This window comes from Panonychus citri, unplaced genomic scaffold (assembly GCF_014898815.1).
Source record: "Panonychus citri isolate SS breed McGregor unplaced genomic scaffold, ASM1489881v1 Contig00115, whole genome shotgun sequence".
Classification (NCBI taxonomy): Eukaryota; Metazoa; Arthropoda; class Arachnida; order Trombidiformes; family Tetranychidae; genus Panonychus; species Panonychus citri.
In genome coordinates, this window is record NW_026515520.1 from 520,244 (window position 1) to 541,699 (window position 21,456).

Consider the following 21,456-nt stretch of genomic DNA (forward strand, 5'->3'; position numbering starts at 1 on the left):
GTGTTCGAATTATTTTTTCAAATTGATTGTTAATTGTATCACTATCAACAGCTTCAGAATTGCATGTTGAGATTTTCGCAAATTTTTTTATCAATGAATGAGCGATGGAACAATAATCACACTAGTCCATTCAGTTATTGAGAGAGTGTCCGTCTATTCATTTTAGTTAAGAATTTGTATTTTATTTAATTACCATAATAGTGATGGAATGAAATGGATACTAGTAAATTTCGGTAATTAGTTTAATTAAGTTGATCATAGAAACATATTTATATCAATATTTGAAGAATATCAATTGTAAATTTGTCACATTTGCTAATTGAAAGGTCAGAGAATTGGAAAGATAAAAGATTAGAATGGATTAAGATGATAACTGAATTTATCTTGACCACCCACTCGATAAAGTTGTAACCATAAATGGAATTAGAGTCAATCTTTTATCATCTTTCTTTCTCTTTCTCTTTCTCGTTTATCTTTTCTGACTTTTCCCGTTTTCTAAATACAAATTTACCTGGAAAACAGGTAAACAGGACTGGATCAACAACCCACGATCTAAACATCTCAATGTATCTGAATAATCAACGTTATTCTGGACCAATAATAATAAGAAGAAGAATAAGAAAAGAAAAGAGAAAGTTTTCTTGATATAATACATGTATTAATCGTCTATTTTAATCCACCACATGGATAATAAAAAGTGATAATTATGGTTAATCCATTGTTCATATGTGTGATTGTGATAAGTTTCCAATTAAATTCAGGACAAATTATTTCTTCTTCTCGATCAGATCTTCCAATTGATTCAAGTAAGTAACAGTTGACCAGTTGACCAGTTTAAATGCTTATTTTCTCAATTGATCCGTTAATTATTAATTAACTGATCGATAACAATTGACTATTAGGTGACATTGAAGCTTTTTATCCGAGACTTTTGATCTCGCTAAAGGATCAATAATAACTGTCAACTCGACCTGTGGTCAAGTTGGTCCAGAGCCTTATTGTTATCCTCATTGACTCGAGACAATGAATGTGGTGTTTGTGATGCGACCAGTCTAAATCCCGATAGACGACATCCGATATCAAATGTTATCGATGGTACAAGTTCGTGGTGGCAAAGTCCAACTCTACAGAAAAGTGATAAATATGAATGGGTAACAATTACTGTTGATTTAAAGCAAGTCTTTCAAATCATTTGGTCAAAATTAAGGCTGGACGATCACCTTTACGGAAATTGGATAATCGAAAGGTCAATTGATGGAGTTGAATATAAACCTTGGCAGTTTTCGCAATAAGTAACACTGATTGTTGGCGTTTCTTTAGCACTAAACCAATTGCATCTCATCCTCCTCATTACCGATCAGATGATGAAGTTATTTGTACTTCATATTATTCAACATTGAGACAACTTCAATATGGAAGTAAATTGGTCAATTTCTTTATCTTTCTTTCTCATAATCTCTATTAATCTCTCAATCTCTCAATCTCTAATCTTGTATCTCTAAATAGGTGAATCTTTCATTGAGTGAAGGTCGACCAGGAGCTAATCTCTTTCAGAGACATTGAAACAGTTTATGAAGGCTCGATTCATACGATTACGATTACAAAAGGTTTCGGTTCCATGGGATGAGAAGAATTTGTTTTCATATTCAGATCGATTCAATTTAACATCGGCTAATCAGGTAAGAGCTTTGTGTCTACAATACTTTAGATTCTAATGATTTTATGATTTGATTTTCTATTGATTCTCAGCTTTATTATACTTTACAAAATATTGAGATTATTGGTCAATGTATTTGTAATGGTCACGCAAGAGCTTGTCCAGTGGATCGAGCAACTTTACTTCGTAAATGTGATTGTCTTCATAATACTTGTGGCGATAATTGTGAAAAGTGTTGTCCATTATTCAATCAACGACCATATCGTCAGGCAACCAAACGAAATATCGCAATTTGTGAAGGTAAGAAAAGAAAAGAAGGAAGAAGAGAGAAGAGAGAAGAGCGAAAAAAAGAAAAGAAAGAAAAAGAGAAAACAATCAACTAATTTCTAATTGTTTCTTCTCATGTTCCAAAAGCTTGTCAATGTCATGGACATTCAAGTGAATGTATTTACGATAAAAATGTCGATTCTCGTAATGGAAGTGTCAATGTTCATGGCCTTAGATCGGGCGGAGGTGTTTGTATAAATTGTCAATCTCATACAACGAAACAATTGTGATCAATGTGAAGATGGATATTTCCGTCCAGGTAAAGGATTGAGTTCCTCAAGTAGCTCGATTAATAATGAGACTGCCCCATGTCGACCATGTCAATGTCGAGGTCGAGGAACTACCGAATATTGTATAAAGGACAGTAGCCATGTTCTAACGGGACTGGAAGCGGGTGATTGCATTTGCAAGAAAGGATTCCAAGGTAAATACTGTGACTCTTGTGCTCCAGGTTATCGCAATTATCCAAGGTGTGACTCGTGTCATTGTAACGGAGCGGGAGTCGTAAACCCTGAGGCTTGTGATGGTCCAACGTGTGTATGCAAGGCCAATGTCGAAGGGAATCGATGTGACCGATGTAAAGCAGGTTACTTTGATCTATCGGCGGACAATCCCGATGGATGTGCCCCGTGTTTCTGTTTCGGTGCGACATCTTCGTGTAAATCCTCCGATTGGGGAGTTGAGGTGATCTCATCTCTCGCTCACCTGGAAGCTTGGAAAGTATCAGATTTCTCTGGCAAGAAAGTGGTCACTCCAACACGAAAATCTGAACACTTGGTGATCGCTGATGACGACATGCAGCCAATGTCTTCACCTTACTATTGGATGGCTCCTGATTCTTACCTTGGTGAGAAACTTTACTCTTACGGGGGTGACCTGAGGTTCATGATTGGATACACGGTGTTGAGAGGAGACACTTCCGGTTACTACACTGAAGATGCGGACATTATTCTGGACGGTGGACCGGAAAATGTGATGAGAATTGGTTACAACTGGAAGAGATATGACAAAAATGAGAACGAGGATAAAGTGACTTTGACTTTACCTTTGCGAGAAAACGGTTGGTACATTTTGGACGGTGATGGACGTCGAGTGAGACCAGTGTCTCGAGAAGAGTTCACTTTGGTTCTGTACAATTTACGGAACATGTTGATTCGAGCCAAGTTCCACACGGACCAGATCGAAGGGTCCATGTACAATGTCGAGATGGAACAAGCATCGAAAGACTCAAAGTCTCTGAACAAACAAACTGGAGCGGAGTCTTGTGATTGTCCCGAGGGTTACATGGGACTATCGTGTTTAGAGTGTGCACCAGGTTACCGAAGGGTGAACAATATTCTGGTCGGAGGTCGATGTGAGAAGTGCAATTGTAACAATCACGCGGAATCTTGTGACCCTTTCACCGGTGAATGTTCAGAGTGTCTACACAACACGGAAGGTACAGGTTGTTCCAAGTGTAAGAAAGGTTATTATGGTGATCCGACTCGTGGAACACCGGAAGACTGTAAGCCGTGTGCATGTCCATTGACCTTGAGTTCGAACAACTTTTCACCGACTTGTGTCCTCACGGAAAAAGGAGACGATTACATTTGCGACGCTTGTATCGAGCCTTATGCTGGAGACAAGTGTGAAATCTGTAAGCAGGGTTATTATGGTGATCCAAGTGTTCCTGGGGGAGTGTCTCCCCTGCGAGTGTGGTCCAAATGTGGACACTTCAGTGGTTGGAGGTTGTGATTCACGAACTGGACAATGTCGATGTGCGGCCAATACGACTGGATGGAAGTGCGATCAATGTTTACCTCATCATTGGGGTAATCCAAGTTTGGGTGATTGTAAACCTTGTAACTGTGATTTGTCAGGATCGAATGACCCTCAATGTGACCCAAAGACTGGTCAGTGTTCATGTAAGCCCAATTTCACTGGTCGATTGTGTGATCGATGTGCTGTTGGTCATGGGAATCCTGAATTGGGATGTCCAGCATGTAATTGTAATGGAATTGGTTCATCTTCGTCTGATTGTGATCCAATTACTGGTCAGTGTCATTGTAAACCAGGAATATTTGGTCAACACTGTTCCCATTGTCTCGAAGGTTATTATGGATTCTCAGTTCGAGGTTGTCTTCCTTGTGATTGTCATCCAAAAGGATCAGAAGGAAAAAGTTGTGATGAAATAAGTGGTCAATGTAAGTAAATGAAGAAAGAAAGAGAGAAAGAGAGAAAGAGAGAGAGAGAGAGAAATGATGATGATAATTTAATCTTTTCTCTTCTTGTCTTCTTATCTAAAGGTAAATGTAAACCATTCGTTGAAGGAAGAGCTTGTGATCGATGTCGATCTGGATTCTGGAATCTTGATTCAGGAAAAGGATGTTCACCTTGTGATTGTAATCCAATTGGATCAACATCATCAATTTGTGATCAATTAACTGGACAATGTGAATGTAAACCAGGAATCGGAGGTTCTAAATGTGACTCGTGTAAAAGTGGATTCTATGGATTCTCACCCAGTGGATGTCAAAAGTGTGACCAATGTTACGAAGCGAATCACATTTGTAACCCAGAAACGGGTCGATGTGAATGTCCTCCCAACACTGCGGGTCGAGATTGTCGTGATTGTGCTCCGGGTACTTATGGACTGGACATTGTCGAAGGTTGCAAAGCTTGTGAATGTGATATCCAAGGATCGGTTAATAACCAGTGTCACAATAAAACGGGAGAATGTGTTTGTTTAGAAGGATTCGAAGGCAAAGACTGTTCTAAATGTCGATTTGGATATTATCGATTTCAAATTGTCGTCGATGTGATTGTCATCCACCCGGAAGCTTAGATTCTTCTTGTAAACTTGACCTGAGATCGGTAATTGGACTAAGTGATCCAGAGACTATTTGTCAATGTGATGAGACTGGACAATGTTCGTGCAAAGGGAACACAATGGGACGACGATGTGATCGATGTAAAGACGCGACATTTTCTCTTTCGGCGATGAATCCACTTGGATGTTTCAGTTGCTTTTGTTTCGAGAAAACTTCTCGATGTGAACAATCATCATTAACTTGGACAACAATCACCAGCGCACCGAAAGAAGTGACCTTTGGAATAAGTGGACAATCAGCGGAATTAAAAATGGGCTATAATGTGATTCCTGATTCTTCAGATTCGAAACAAGTGATTGGAAGCAATTACATTTCTGATCAACCTTATTATTGGCAATTACCAAAAGAATTTATTGGAGATAAAGTTAATTCTTACAATGGTTTTCTCTCATTTCGAATTCAATCTCGTCAAGATTCTCGATTCCCTGATTCGGTTCTCAATCGTTATCCTTTATTCATCATTCAAGGAAACCAAAGACTCGTTTTACACCATTTCGATAAAGAATCGTCTTTATCTCTATCAGCATCATCTTCTTCATCTTCTTCATCTTCTTCGACATCTTATTTGGGTGAATTTTACAAGATTCAACTTCACGAATCGTCTTTTATTCTTGCCGAAAATCCAGGACTTGAAGTAACTCGAAAACATTTGATGATTGCTCTTCAAAAAGTTCAGAATATTCTGATTCGAGCTTCATCTGGACCCGATGTACAATCAGCCCGTTTAACCGACGTGACTCTTGATGTTGCTGAGGATCTGAGAGTTCTGAACTCGGTGCCAGTTAATTTCACCGCCATTGGAGTTGAACAATGTTTCTGTCCACCCCAATATCGAGGTGCATCTTGTCAAGATCCAAATATTGGTTATTATCGGAAAAGGAAACCCAATTATCTTGATTCCCGTGATTACATTGATCTAGTTGGGTGGGCAGAACCTTGTCCATGTAACAATCGATCTCGAAGTTGTGATCCAGAGACTGGACATTGTTACAATTGTACCGATAACACTGCAGGTCCTTTTTGTAATGTTTGTGCTTCCGGATACTTTGGTGATCCAACCCAAGGGATACCTTGTATTCCTTGTCAATGTCCACTTCCTGGTCACTCGTTTGCTGAGACCTGTGAATCTCGGCCTGGAGGTGATTACGTTTGTTCAGATTGTGCGACAGGTTATACTGGTTCTCGTTGTGAAAAGTGTGATGTCGGATATTATGGTGATCCAATGGCTCGGGAGTTTTGTCTTCCATGTTCATGTTCACCTTATGGATCATTTGGATCAAGTTGTGACCCTCGAACTGGTCAGTGTGCTTGCAAAGAGGGTTTTCGAGGTCGCGATTGTTCAATTTGTTTACCTCGTCATGTGCAAACTGAATCGGGTTGTCTTGATTGCGATGGTCCATGTACTGGATTATTGCTCGATGATTTGGACTCAATTAACGCGACATTGGCCGAATTACCAACCACCGATTGGGGAAATTTACCTTACACTAAATTCTTGCATTTATTGTCCAAGTACAAACATTTTCTCAACACTTTGCAACGACAATCGATCCTAATCGACGAAGGTAAAGGAATCCTTTATAATGTGACTTCCAATTTCGACCTGGAAACATTGGTCGATATGCTTTATATTCGAACAGTGAGTTTGGAAGCGAAATTACCGATGATTGTGGAAGAGACCAAATTGATTGGTGACGATGCTGAAAATCTTCTCGATTATATAAATGATCTACTTTATGATTTGAGACGAATTATTGATGCTCTTCGAAAATTTGGAATGGACGATGGAAAAGGAGGATTCTCTTTGGAACGACATCTTTTCCGTGCTGAACAAATTATCGCCGAATTGAATTTGAAAAACTATCGACCTCGACTCGATGAAGCCTCAAGAGAGAATCGATTGTCAAAGACTTTACTTGAAAAGATAATTGGTCTTCTTAGATCACCGAATGTTGATCGAGATTTCCGAAAGAGATTAGATCGATTGCAGCAAAGATTATCAGAGATTTTCAACATTGTTCAAACTCGAGTACAAAGACCAGTCCAGTTAACATTGAATCGAATCAACGAAGGACAAAGAATTCGTGATCGAGTGATTGAAGTTCTAAGGATCAGTTCTGGTCATGCATCTCAAGCCAATTCCAGTTTGATTGAAGCTGCTCGACTAATTAATGCCGCTCGTGGAATGTTGATCGATGTGACTGTACGACATGGACTAGTTCCTGGTTTAGAACGGGATCTAAGAAATGCCACATTGGCTTTGGAACACTTGAGGTCAACTTTGTCGAGATTGAACCCGAATATACTGTCAAATATGTGGAACCATGTCAACGACATTCATTGGAATTGATGAAACAATTGGAATATTTGAAAGGTCTTTTCGCCGACACAGAAAACTTTTCCAAATACGCTCTCGAAGCGGCTGGAGTCTATGAGCGAATTGTTGTTGCATTAGCTCGAGCCGAAGAATCAGCTAAACGAGCATACGAAGCAGCTGAACGCGCTTATCATGAGGCTTATCCAGGATCGACGATTCGTTGACTAAACAAGCACAGAAAGCGAGAGATCGAAGCATCGAATTACTTGAAGCAGCTCGAGATCTTCGACAACCGAATTCTAGATTACAAAGTGACCTTTCATCGAAACAATTGATACTTGGTAATCTAGCTAAAGATTTGTTATCATATCGACGAGCATTAGAACTAATTAATCGGGCACTTGATGAATTACCTCAAGATTTGCGAGAAAGAATCAAACAAATTGATCATACGTTGAGTTTCCTTCTCGAAGGACTTGGACATGTTCATTTAAGAATAGATGGAATAGAAAAGAAGATAATTGATGATCTTACTCCTCGAATCGAACGACTTAATGAAGGAACAGCTTCTGGAATCGAGAATTTCACTCGATTGTTGATAAATCTCGAGCTGATATTCGAGAATCAAGTCGATTTATGGTGAACTCGGAAAATCTTAAAAGACGATTGGATGGATTAAGAACTCGATTCGAACTTGATCTTACCGATTTGAAACATCGCATCCTTTTGTCTCGTCAAAAAGCATCTTCGATAAGAGTCTCACTAGGAGCAGAAAGAGATGATTTGTGTGAAATCTTATCGATCACCAACTCAACCATCGGCCACGAACACAATTAGTCTTAACTACGCAATCAAAGAAGATGTTCCTAATTCGTTGATTTTGTTCATCATCGAATACAAACTCTGATTTCATGGCATTGGAAATGATCAATAGACGAATTCGGTTTACATGGAATACAGGAAGTGGATCTAAATCATTGGAACATCCGACAATCATTGAATCCAATGACGGGAACTTGTTACGATCTCGACACTGGTACAAGATTGAAATGAACCGAGTCAACAATTTAGTGACTTTAAGTGTCCAACCATCAACAGAAGCACATAAAGGAGACACTCATGAAGTAACGGGATCATCTGACCCTAAATCATGTAAAATGGACTTGGATGGGAACGCGAACCTGTTTATCGGCGGTCTACCGGATAACTTTGAAGCTCCGACCATAATGAAGACCCGACGATTCACCGGCTGTTTGTACGAAGTTTATCTAGATGATCAACGAATTGGCCTTTGGAACTTTAAAACCTCACAAGGATGTCGAGGTTGCATGGAAGGTGTGACCGAACTCATTGATCCAGGAACATTCCAGTTCAAAGGTGAAGGTTCTTATGCTACAATGGATCAGGTAAGTGATCAGCTGATTGAGATGCGAATCAATTTCTACTATTCATAAGTATTAATAATAATGATAATATTGATTCTCACTTTAGATCCAAAGATATGACAGAGAAAAGTATATCGTCGCTCTGCAATTCAGATCATTTGATGAAGACGCGATCATCTTTTTCTCGGGCAACCCAGACACTGGAGATTTCGTGTCCATTTCCCTTCAAGACGGGCGAGTATTGTACCAATTTAATCTTGGATCTGGATCACGATTACAATTAAGATCTCGGGAGAGATACAATAATGGACAGTGGGTTCGATTGGCTGCTGAAAGAGATCGATGGTTGGGAGTTTTATCGGTAGAAGATGAAGTTCTTGAAGGAAGTGCTCCTCAAGGTCAAAGTCAATTGGATCTCAATCATGTCCCAATTTACTTTGGTGGAGTGACCCCTAATTTCACTCAAGATCTTTGGACACTCAATACATTCAAACACTTCCTGGGATGTATGAAAGATGTTCAGATCGATACAACTCCATTGAATTTACTGAGCATTGAGAATTACGGTGTAATTCCGGGTTGTAGAGATCGAACCTCTCGAATTGTCAAGTTCACAGGTCAAGGTTACTTGGAATTGAATAGTCGACCTCTTGGAGAAGAGAGCGACTTTAGTTTCACCTTTAAAACAAACCAATCGGAAACTCTACTGATTATGTCCACTTTCCAAGGGAAAACTAAAAAGGCTCGAGATTATGTAAGTATTAATTCAATGACTTTACTGTTACAATAAAATCTCAGCAATTTAATTGGAATTGGAATAACAATTGTCTTCCATAAATTAGCACTACTATTCAGTGGCAGTGATCGGAGGTCTTCTTGAGGCTCGTTTCAATGGAGGTTCGGGTGAAACTTTACTTATATCAGAGGTCCGAGTGAACGATGGTGCTTTCCATACAGTCACCATATCGAAAAGAAATCGAAAGTAATTAAAATTTAACAATTGATTAACAATTAATTAGATGATTTGGTAGAAAAGAAAGAAAATAATTTAACATTTGATTGTCTCTTTTTCGTAAGAATCTCTTTGAATATGGATGATCATGAAGTGGCTGTATCTCGATTGGCCAAGGGAACCAATTCCATTGAAGGTCCAGCTAATGGTGGACTTTATCTCGGTGGACTTTCGGAAGGAATGACACTTCGAGGAATGGCTGGAACAAAGGAACGATTAATTGGTGTGATTCGTGATTTTGTCTTTAATGGAGCGATTGTTAAAATGAACGAACCAACAAATTTCAAAGGAATTGGTATTGGACGAGGTCAATAACCAATCAATATAATCAAATTAGTTAATTTTCATATATAAATAATACAAATGTTTACCTTTTTTTACATTTCTAATCAAACAAAATAATTCAACATTTACATTAAACTTGAGATATTGATGTAAATCCAATGGTCTAGAATCTATTCCGATGAACAAAACTTTCCCAAATTGAATTTTGTTCAGTAGATTCATCTTTTTATCGATGATCCATAATCATGATCACCTTTGGAAAATGCTTTATCCACTTTTAACAAGAGATTAATTAATCCATTATAAACTCTTGGCTGAGCGTTGAGACTGTTGATGTTTTTCAATTCGGGATCCAGAACATTACACAGGAAAGACGGAGGTCGTTTCCAGAGAAAGATGAAAAAGAATAGAGCAATTAACGGAATTGTGAGAGTAACAGCAGCAATTAAGAGTAAAATGGGCATCAGGTAACTGAATGTTTTGGAAACATCTTCATCTTTAAAAGGGTGATGAGGATAACCACCCCAATCTGATTTGAATTATCTTGTTCGTCTTCTGATTCATCTGAATCATTTCTGATCGTATAGGTAGGGGCAAACCATCCACCCTTAGCAAAAAGGCACTTTGTCCCTTAGCCCTTTCAAAAAAGGATTCAAAGGCTGACTTCATCTCATTTATATTGGAAAATTTCTGGCCTCGGGTGAATCTTTTTGAGTTTGCGAATGCAAAGTCATCGCTTGGGGTCAGGAGAATAGGGCAGTGAATAGTGAGTGTAACCCAACCTTCTTCAAATGAAAACTTGGTTTCTTCATTTGGTGGTTTGGTTTCTTCAAATGAAAACTAGAAGCGAATTTTTATTTTTGGTTTCTTCAATTGAAAAAAAGGTTTTCTCATTTGAAAGTTTGGTTTCTTCAATCGGGAAACACTGTATTTATCGATACCGATAATATCGCCAATCACTATTATGATTCCAGCATTGTGGAAATAATTTTATTAGCGTTTTGAAAAAATTTTCCAGCGAAAATGTCAAAGTTTGGTATTAACTACAGAATTTTTTGGATAGAATATATGATTTCAAACAAAATAAATGTGAAAGCAGTTCTGAGAGACTAACCGGAAGAATTGAGAAGCGCGATTTACCCCAGGAAACGACCATAAAAATTTTTTTTGTATTTTTAGGTTTTTTTGTTCTTTTTCTAAATCTGTACATTTTCGGGTGTTTTGAAAAATGAAGAAGAACCGGATCGGTTGCAGATGAAATAGAGTCTATGAAACTGCAACAAAATCCTGATAATATTTCTACTTTCTCGCCATTTTTTTCTTAGTAAATGTCTACGATTAAAAACGAACACGCGTTTCTTTCAGAGCTGCTTATGCACGCGATATTACTGAAGTTGGATCCGGAACTTGGATTGGCATTCTTTGTTAACCAGTATCAGACAGGTAGACCGAGACGAACCTGACTGTGAATGCGACTTTGAGAAACATTTTTTTATTTTAGTAGTGAATAACTGCTCACTTACGTGAGCTAAAGTCCAGCAGTTTCAAGGGTTTGAATAATATTAAAAAAATTACGAAATTTAATATTTCCAAATTAGACCCTGAAGGGTTTTGCATTAAATGTGCATTTAGAAAAATTGATAAAACAATCATTTTTTCTTTGTTATTTATAATAATATTAATAGTTAACTAATTAATTGAGCAACATTTTGGGTTTTTTTGTAATTGGTTTTTCCCTGATTAATTATGTTTTTTCCACAGGAATGAGTACAAATGTACTTGATTTTTTTTAATGAATTAATTTAATAATAACTATTTTCTTTTCGGAAAAAATAAGTATATGAATGCTAAAATTCAATTGGATTAATCATTCAATGTTCATCATCTGAAATGTCAACAATAATCAACTGATTGAATTTGAAAGTTTTGTTTTCATTCAGTTATTGAAACAATTGTATCGATACTTTCATAATTTTCATCAAGTTAATAAACATTAATCTTAAAACATCAATTGATCATTGATCTAATAACTCACAGTCATCAGAATTCATTGTTGATAGTTTGACATCTAATCAACTGAGTCCTCATCAATCGAATTTCCCGAATTTCAACCGAAATTGAATTTTAATGCCTATTGCCTTGGTCGCGAAAGAACTTTTGATGAAAATAACTTTGAACTTGATTTGTCTCGGAGCCGGTGAGAAACAGATCTAGCTGTATTTTGATTTGTATTCGGAAACCTAGCTGTTGATTAGAAATGAATAATGAATAATAAATGAATAGAAATGATTCACCAATATCTTTACTACCTTTTCTTTTCTTTTCTTTTCTTTTCTTTTCTTTTCTTTTCTTTTCTTTTCTTTTCTTTTTCCTTTTTCTTCAATTTTATACATATTGATATAATCAATTAATAATTTTTCAATGCAATAAATAATTAATTGCATCTGAGGTAAGATCAATATTATCACTTTAACTGTTTGATTTTTAATTGATGTCAAATGTTATCCTGTTTACACCTTTCAATCTCCATTCTTTATATTCAACAAGTTCTTTAGTAACAAGTGTCAAGAGTTGAAGTCTAAAGGTTGGACCCAAGCAAAGCGAAAGTCAATGTTCAACACTCTTCTGGTTTTCTGCTCAATTCGCCACTTACAACGATCTCTTGAAGCCTTATGATCAAATCATGGGCCTTGAACTCACTGAAGGTGGACAGTAAGTTTTATATCGCTCTCTTGAAATAGTTGAGGTTTACAGTGATCATAAATATCCTCTCCATCAGTAGTAATTGTGATGTGTCGTGAACAATGTACCTTCAACCGGTGTACACCGTGTCTCTTAATTGACGAACAACTTTAAATTTTAATAACTTTTGATTGTGTAGGAATTTTTTAATGAAATTTTTTTTCGACAATATTGTTTTTAAAGGAAATAAATTAACAATGTTTTCAAAGTGATTACCTCGGGAGGTCACACAGTAACGCATTCTAGCCTCAAAGTACGAAGTGACCTTTTGGAGAATATCATGTTCTATGGTTTTTACCTTTTGGATAATTGCTTCTTTTAGCTCATTGATAGTTTTAGGAGCCTTTTGTAAATTTTGTCCTTGAGATAGCCCCAAAGAAAAAAGTCACAAGGATTACAGTCTGGTGAGTAGGGTGGCCAATTTAAACCAGATCCTTTTGCGTTAGGATAGCCAAGGGCTATTACACGATCATCAAAGTGTCTTTCAAGTGTATCAAAAACTGCCGATGTCCTATGGGGTGGAGCTCCGTCTTGCATGAAATGATAATCATCAACCATATTCTCTGCATAGATTTCTGGGAGGAACTGGTTGTTCAGCATATCCAGATAGCTATTAGAGTCAACAGTTGAGTCAAAAAAGTAAGGTCCCATGATGCACTCGGCTGATATTGCGCACCAGACGGTAAGTTTAGCGGGATGAAGCGGTTTTGTCTGAACTAGCTCCGGTTTTTCAGTGCCCCAAACACGGTAATTTTGCCGATTAACGTATCCTGATAACCAAAAATGTGCCTCGTCCGTAAACCATATGTTTTTTAGGTCGAAACCTTGCTCATCAACTTTTGTTAGAATCTGGTTCGCAAAGTCTAACCTTGCATCTGGAGCATTGTCTGGAAGATGCTGGAACATTTGTAGCTTGTACGGAAAGAGATTCAGGTCCTGGGTAACGATCCTATGAGCAGTTGCTCTTGAAACACCAAGTTGTGGCCCAAACGACCTGATGGATGTTGTTGGTTCATCTTCCATGATCTGTTTTGCAGCCTGAATTTTCTCAGGAGTTCTCTGCGAAACTTTATGACCAACATTTCCAACCAAATTATCAGCTACACTACCTGTTCTTTCGAATTTTTCAATTAAGTCATATACTGTAGCTCTAGAGGGTTTATCCATATTTTTTAATTCACTAGACCACTTCCGGAGCAAATCAGTGGGTGAGCCATTAACTTGGTACCAAGTTTTACAATAAAAACACGTTGTTCGGTACTATATTTACCCATATTGTAAAAAAATGAACAAAATCTTTTTCTTTCAAATGCACTTAAAAATAGTCTTAGTCTTTAGTCTTAAAATAGTCACCCAAACAACTTCCTATGGTCTGAAATGATAGCACGAAAATTGCAAGTCATTTGAGTAAGGGACCGTCTAGTAATTACAATCTAAAGTTGTCGGTTGTTTAAGAGACACGGTGTATAAATGCACCGATTATGTGTGATTCAATAGATTATTTTATTACAAAACTACGTGCAAAAGTAAATGCAATAGATTGTTTCATGACCTTGACATTATTGTGTGATCTTGACTCTATGTTCAACCAAATTTAGTACTTCTATATACAGTTGTTCATTAATTATAGTAAAAGATGAATAAAGTCTCATAAAGAACAAACTATAAGTACTCAATCGTGGTAGCTAGCGTTTTAATTTTTTTCATGATAATACTTCATACCATCAGTTATAACATATACAAAAATCGAGAGGTAAGAAGCATTAGTATGCATGTAGGAAAACTTCATTTTTACCCATAGAGCTCTATGGCAAAATCCAACTTTGAAGCCCTGTATCTCAGGAACTAGATCTTTCCGCATTTACAAACTCGTACATAATATGTAGTTTGACATGAGCTATATTGTGAGGGGATAAAAGTCAAGTCATTAACACACACAAAGGTATCATAACCTCCCTTCTCACCCCAATGTTATTATTTTTGTTTGGAAGTTTTTCCTCCCAAAAACCTATTAATTTTGATTATCATTGACAAGAGAGGAGAAGCAAATGTATGTATCTTTACTCCTCCTCTCTCCAGGGAAATTAACTTCTTTATGACTTTACCATTTCTACATTAAGCAGGAAAACTAAATTACTTTTAGGAGGAGAAAGCATTAGAAAGGTGGACATTATAAATGACCATCTCTAGGAAAAGCAGGAAAAGTTTAAGATAGCATCCAATTAACTTTGGGGCCATAAGAAAGAGACTCTTTCTTTCTCTTTGTCTTAGTGGTCTTTTGTCGTGTTCTTTGCCTTGTGTTGCAACATCAACACTTTGTTGTTTTTCTTTCTCTCTCTCTCTACTCTTCTCTTAAGTTTTTTTAAGAAGGTTTATTTAAATATTTTAAATAAATAGTGTTCGCCACCACCTCCAATCTTGTGTCTCCCCAGTTTCGCCGTTACCACCACCGCTGTGTTCACCAGAACCTCCCTCTCAGACTGACCCGTACCAGAACCATCTTCAAGGTAAGCCTTAGGCTTTTGAGTGTTTTTCTTTTATTCTTTTTGTACCAATTGATCCTTCACCTTATCCATAACCTTTGCATGCTATGATCCTTCACCTTATCCATAACCTTTGCATGCTATGTATTTGTATTATTGATCCATTACCTTAAGTCAACCTGGTCAAATTAGTTTCAGACTTTCACCTTCGATCCTTTATCTTGACCATAACCGTTTATCAACTCCTTATCTATCACTATTCGAACCTTTACCATTAGTGACACCTTCATTGGAAATCTATTGGGTCCTTAACCATATTAGTATACCTTTTACCTTTTATTCATAATCATATCTCATCATAACCAGTAACCTTAACCTACGATTCTTCAGCATAAGAAATCGCTTTTGGACTAAATATTTTACTTCTCATCACCAGTCGTAACCTCTATTACGCTAAATAAATGTTTCATCGAGACAACATTTATCTTGAGAGTATTTTCTTTTCACGGTACTTTACCATCCTTTTTAATTATTATTACTCGCCAATTTATTGCACCGATTATAACACTATATTGAACAATCACTATACTAGACATAATAAAGCTTTTCATCGAAGGTCAAGAGTTATACGAATCATTATCGCTACTAGAATTATCGAAATCTTTTGCTAAGGTCAACGTAAGTACCATCACAACTATAGACAGCTTTAGGTTCAAGGCGAAATAAACTGTATCGAATTGATCTAAGTTTCAAAACTCGAATGTCCATAGGCAAACACCTAAGAGAGTAAACAGCGGTAGTAGTCCAGATTCAAGGAGCCATACAGGAAATAATTGATCTACTGATTTTGCATCACTTATCATTAACTGGACCAGAAGACTGGTTTCTGGAACTAATACTGGACGACGAATTAGCTGATCTGGAACTTAGTGATGAGGTTTAGTAATCAACAAATAGAGTTTATGCAACAACTTATATTTTCAGGTTTGACTTTCAACGAATTGATAAATTTATACATCATCACCCATGAGCGTTTAGATACAGGAGAAAACCCTATTCTACATGACGATACACCTTCCACAAGTCGAGATATTGTTTTAAATCTTTCTACACCGAACGAAGAGCAAAGGAAATCATCTAAATCAAATTTATCTCCTCACAATATGTACAAAAAGTTTCAGGTCTCTAAAAGTGCGGACCTAATCCGAAGTCTTACCAAAAAGTCTAATACGATTACCTTTTCAACCTGTTGATAGAAAATCTTTAGTTTTCGTTTCTAACAATTTGTTTTCTTTTCCGTTTCAGTCTCATCTATAGCTACATAAACGACCAGGGAAGAGTATCGGCAACTTCCTTTTTCTTTGAATCGGTGCCCCATCAACTGTATTTCAGTTTTATTTTTCTTATCTTCTTTTCTTCTTTCTCTTATTTTCTTAATTAATAAAATACATTACAGTCATACCTCTCTTAATCTTTATTTTAAGCTTTGACAGCGACCTCAGGGGAGGCTCGATGAATTAGAATTCATCGTTTCCGGTTAATGACGACCGAACCAGGGAAAGGGGAAAAAGGGACAAGGAAGGGAATAATTGATGAGGAAAAGAAAACAATACAATAATTAACAATTTTTCTCCCCTGAGGTCGAATACAAATTTGAGATAAAATTTAAAAATACAATTTAGTCACAATGGACAAAATGTCCTTTCAAAACAAATGGACTAGAGTCCTTTCAACACAAATCCCATTAGGGCTTTTATAAATATTATTAATTGAGTGGTTAGTTTGATTGTCCAAAGTCCAAAAACGGTTAACTCATTAAGTATGAAACGAAAAAATAAAAGACATAAACAAATAAAATTAGGAAAATTGAATCAGATTATCAACAAAACTTACCAAGAAAACGGAAATGGTTCAAGTTATTACGACTCAATAATAGCTCAGTTTTTAGAGTAACAAAAATAACTAAAGTAACTGTTGAATTATCATAACTTTGGTATCAACTTAATCCGTATGATAAGATAAATAATAATAACATAAAATTCAATTTTAAATTCACAGGGAAAGGTGATTAAATTAAAGTTTATCAGGAGCCTAAAAATTCATAAGTTCTTAAGTTGTAACTCTCTTAAATTAAAAAACAGAGCCATCTCTAAGCGAAAGGTGAGCAACTCGTAGCATAAATAGAATTAAATTAAAAATTTTAATTCTAAATTTGACTGCTGCAACCTAGCGAATTTGTGAATCGTCCTTATAACTGAAGAGAGGTATGACTGTATTAATTTTTAAAAAGTTCGGCTCATTATTTTCGATGTGTTTCGATTCATTATGTCTATTACTGCCTATTAATTGAAGATTCACATTAGAGATTAAACTCATAAGTCACTTGGAAATCAATTATCATGATCAACAATAATCTGCTTCTATCAATACGAAGAAGGAAAAAATGAGTGCAGAGTTTTTCTCACGACTTTATTTGCAACTTTTTCAGTTACAAGATTTCAAATCAGACTCAATTTCTAGACAATTTCACTAATTTGTCACTATTTTCTTAAGAAAAATACCAGAAAGAAAAGGAAGTCCAAGCAAAAAGAATCAATTGAAAATTATAGCATTTTTAGTTTCCGAGGAAATGAATCCGATTGATGAAAACTGAGCGAAATGCAGTTGAGAATGGTAATAAAAAATCTAAGTCTAATTGAAATAATTTACTCTGCGATTCGTTTGTTGAACATTTTCTATTCATAACACTAATAAATCATCGACTGTCATCAACAATAAAGAAGATCAACAAGAAGAAGGAAGAGAGCGAAAGTAGTATTTCTCACCCCCTTACTGTGCCAGAGTATTATGGTTTGCCCCTACTCTCATTTTCCAGGGCTACAAAATGTGGAGAATAACTTTATCTCCTTCAGATTACCATGAAATGCTTTCTTTCAATAATGACCCTGATCTTTTGATATGACAAATGCGTATCGCTCAAACTCATACCACTCAACTCTCGTGTCTCTTTGACTCTTAGTTGCTGAGAAAATCGCAAAAACATCGGTAAAAATTATAGATAGTAGTAATAAAACTGCCCGGTCTGGGACAAAAAGAGCGCGAAAATCACCAGACTGAAACCAATTAAATATGACACTAGAATAATTGACAGTTAAATCACTTTTAATTAGAATCTAAATATAAATGGTATAAAACAGAATGATTACAACAATTAATTAGATGAAATCAGAAGTAAAAAATTGATTTTTTAGTTGAAAAAATGTAGTTAGATACTTAATCAATGAAATGTGTCCGGACAGCCCTAATTATTGGACACCTACATAAAGGACATCTAACTAAAGAAATAGCACATTCAAAACATGCAACAGCATGGTCACAGGGGGAGAATACGAGACCAACCTCATTATCAAGACATACTGCACATGTATATCTCGATAAATCTGATGAAGGTCTTGGTGGTGGATTCAATGGTCTTGAAGACATAAACTTTGCCTGGCTTCGATATATTGATTCCCTCTCATTAGATAAATATAGGCACATAGTGGTGATCCATTAACATGCTCTATCCATGGGTCATCATCAGCATCCCAATTAGAAATACAGTGGCCACAATGAAAACAAATAGTAACATCAGTATACCCTATTGTTTATTCAAAGAAAAAAAATAGAATTTAGGTTCTTATAGAATATCTTAAAAGTAAAATAGAAAATTACCATTGTGGATGAAACCAGCTTCAGCCATTCTCGAAGGTACTATTGGATGACCTAGCGGCCACATAGTGAATGTTTCGAGACGAGCATCAAAAGATGAATAATTGATAAACAATGGTCTAAACACTCGTCTATATCGTCTGATGGTTTCTGCTTCTCGAAAGTTTTGTGCTCTTTGCTGACTAATATTTTCATCAGCTGTTGTCTCATTTATTAGAAGAAGGTTATCAACACCTTCAATATGATCGACAACATTTTGCCAATTTCTTTCAAATCTTCTTGAATGTTCCCTATGTCGTCGTCTTCTCGGAGGAAGTGGAGGAGATGAATGAGATGGAGATTGAACAGTTGGTGTTGGTTCATTATCTGGAATTTCCCAAATTTCTACATATTCATTTTCTCCCCTGGCTGTCAAATGACCAGGGTTTACTGCAACAATTGATGGACAAGCAGGATTAACTAGATTATGTGTTCTAATTGGATCGTTGTCATTGCTTAAATTTGTCACCATGTAACCACAAAAAACACATTCAATATAATCACCTTCACCTAAATATAGAAATCCCCTTGAACCCAATAATTCTGGAGTTAGATGTGGATAATTCCAATTTCTATGTCTATAAGTATCTATTCTAAACATTATTGCTCTCATGCTATAATGTCCTGAAGGTGGAATTGTTGGTGAACTTGCTGTATAACTAGATGAAGAGTTCTCCAAGACACCATTCACTTGTCCCATTTCCAGCTCACTCATAGTTGAAATTCAGTTTCAATTGAGTTTCGATACAAAAACCACAATTTCAACTGATTTTCAGTTTGAATTCAAATATAAAACTGACATTCTATCTTTGAAAATTTTTTCTTTTAAAGAGAAAGTCAGAGGAGGAGTCTGACTATTATGTATTCCTTAGTTGGTGAGTAAAGATGATAAAAATTGTTAACATTGTAACATTGTGGGAAACTGGCTTCAAACTAAATGTTAAGTTTAAAGCAAGAAAATCGGAGAAAAAATTCAATGCAAATGTAATCAAGTCTAAAGATGGTTGTTTACTAGTTTTTGCTTCAGGCAAAATAATTGCTACCGGGTTTAAAAGTATGAAACAAACCTTGTTGTTCTTCAGAAAAAGATTTAAATCTTTCTTGCCTAAATTTGTAAAAGTTGTGAATATAACTGCTAAAACTAAATTACCTTTCAAAGTCAATTTTTCGCTGCTAGCTCAAAATCTACAAAACATTGAATATGAACCAGAAATTTATTCTTGTTTCTACTGGAGAAAAATAAACATGTATAATGACATATGGAACAGGTTCAATGATACTCACTGGTCCTGTTAGCGTATGTGAAATGAAGGAATTGCTTTTAGTTTTCCTCGGGCAATGTAAAGATTTCCAAACTACAGCCAATTGAAGAGGAAGATGAGGAGGAGGAGTTTCATTTGTATATAAACATTTGATCAAATTGTTTGTGAATCAATTGTAAGTCAAGTTTGAATACTAATAGTTAAAAATTTCAATCTCTTTCTAAAATTCTGAATTATGTCTGTAGTTTGTGTTCAACCTAATAAGCTAAGTTGGTCATCACACTTATTTATTCATATTAATAAATTTCATTTGTGTCTATCATTTGGAAAAGCTGATGATAATGAGGTGGTTTGTGTTAGATTCAATCTAAGATAATTTAATAACAATATACCCACGAAGAATGGAATTTGTTTAAGTCTATCTGAATTAGATGCTTTCAGCTATTATCTAAACGATATTAAAAATGGCTCGCAGACAAGTAAATTCATCTATAATTCGTTGACCAGTGGATTTGATGATTCTTCGTGTAAAGTTAATCTACAAAAAGGAAACATGAAAGTTGAATTTGATCAAGAAATGGTTGAACCTCTTATTGACGTTTTTCCGGCTTACAGCGCTTTTATGAAGCTTTCCAAAGACTCTGAAAAAGCCAAAAAGACTTCTTTGGTTTCTTTGTTGATATCTTCATATTTGTACGAATTTCTGGACAAGCTGCCCTCAATTCCGGAGGTTCTCTTACAAAGCCACAAGCAATCAATAAATTCAGGGAGAACTTGAACGAACATTATTCAGTTTTGTGTGAACAAATATTAATTCCTCTTGGATTAGGAGATATTTGTAAGTCCGAAGAAGAATTTTCTGCTCGTGTTAATGTTACTGCCATTAAACAAGCTAAGCTAAAAGTGGAATCGGGTGAAAAGAAATACATGTCTTTTGCTGTTTTCATATTGAAACAAACATATTGTAACTAAACTGGTTACAGAACCAGTTTCTTTGTTTAACCAGGTACCACCTCTCACGTGGTACCTGGTTATCCTTATTGGATAATTTTTGAAGAAGAAGATGAGGGTGAGGGAGAAGATATTCTCCCTCACCACCAATATAATGACTGATTTTTCGGCCATTTTGATATGGCAACCAGGGGTATAGTTACCCATAATACTAATAAATAAAAATTCTTTTTATTTAAGTGTTTGTTGCAATATGAATAGGTTCGATAAAATGACAACCACTGGAACCTGACCTTGACTCATACTTAATCTAAATCATTTAATATTTAATCCTTAGTTTATTGTATCTCTAGTTTATTCTAACCTAGTGTATTCAATTTGCGCAAATTTTTCAGTAGAAACTAAAATACTAACA

At 36.0% G+C, this 21,456-nt stretch overlaps 2 protein-coding genes across 2 annotated transcripts; one reads left to right on the forward strand and one right to left on the reverse strand.

The window, feature by feature from the left end:
* Positions 1-213: 213 nt before the first annotated feature.
* Positions 214-9,989, forward strand: LOC128390099 (laminin subunit alpha-1-like). The gene is given in 14 exon segments (XM_053349764.1): positions 214-233; positions 947-1,101; positions 1,555-1,679; positions 1,750-1,957; positions 2,072-2,201; positions 2,203-3,660; positions 3,662-4,167; positions 4,270-4,750; positions 4,753-7,180; positions 7,938-8,059; positions 8,061-8,577; positions 8,663-9,310; positions 9,399-9,538; positions 9,634-9,989. Coding segments are annotated over 14 exon segments (7,188 nt in total). The 3' UTR covers positions 9,884-9,989.
* An 8,553-nt stretch (positions 9,990-18,542) lies between these two features.
* LOC128390100 (baculoviral IAP repeat-containing protein 2-like) lies at positions 18,543-19,543 on the reverse strand. The gene is made up of 2 exons (XM_053349765.1): positions 18,793-19,543; positions 18,543-18,718 (listed from the first exon to the last, which is right to left on the reverse strand). The coding sequence occupies exons 1-2, from the start codon at positions 19,541-19,543 to the stop codon at positions 18,543-18,545; spliced, it is 927 nt and encodes a 308-aa protein (XP_053205740.1).
* Positions 19,544-21,456: the final 1,913 nt, after the last annotated feature.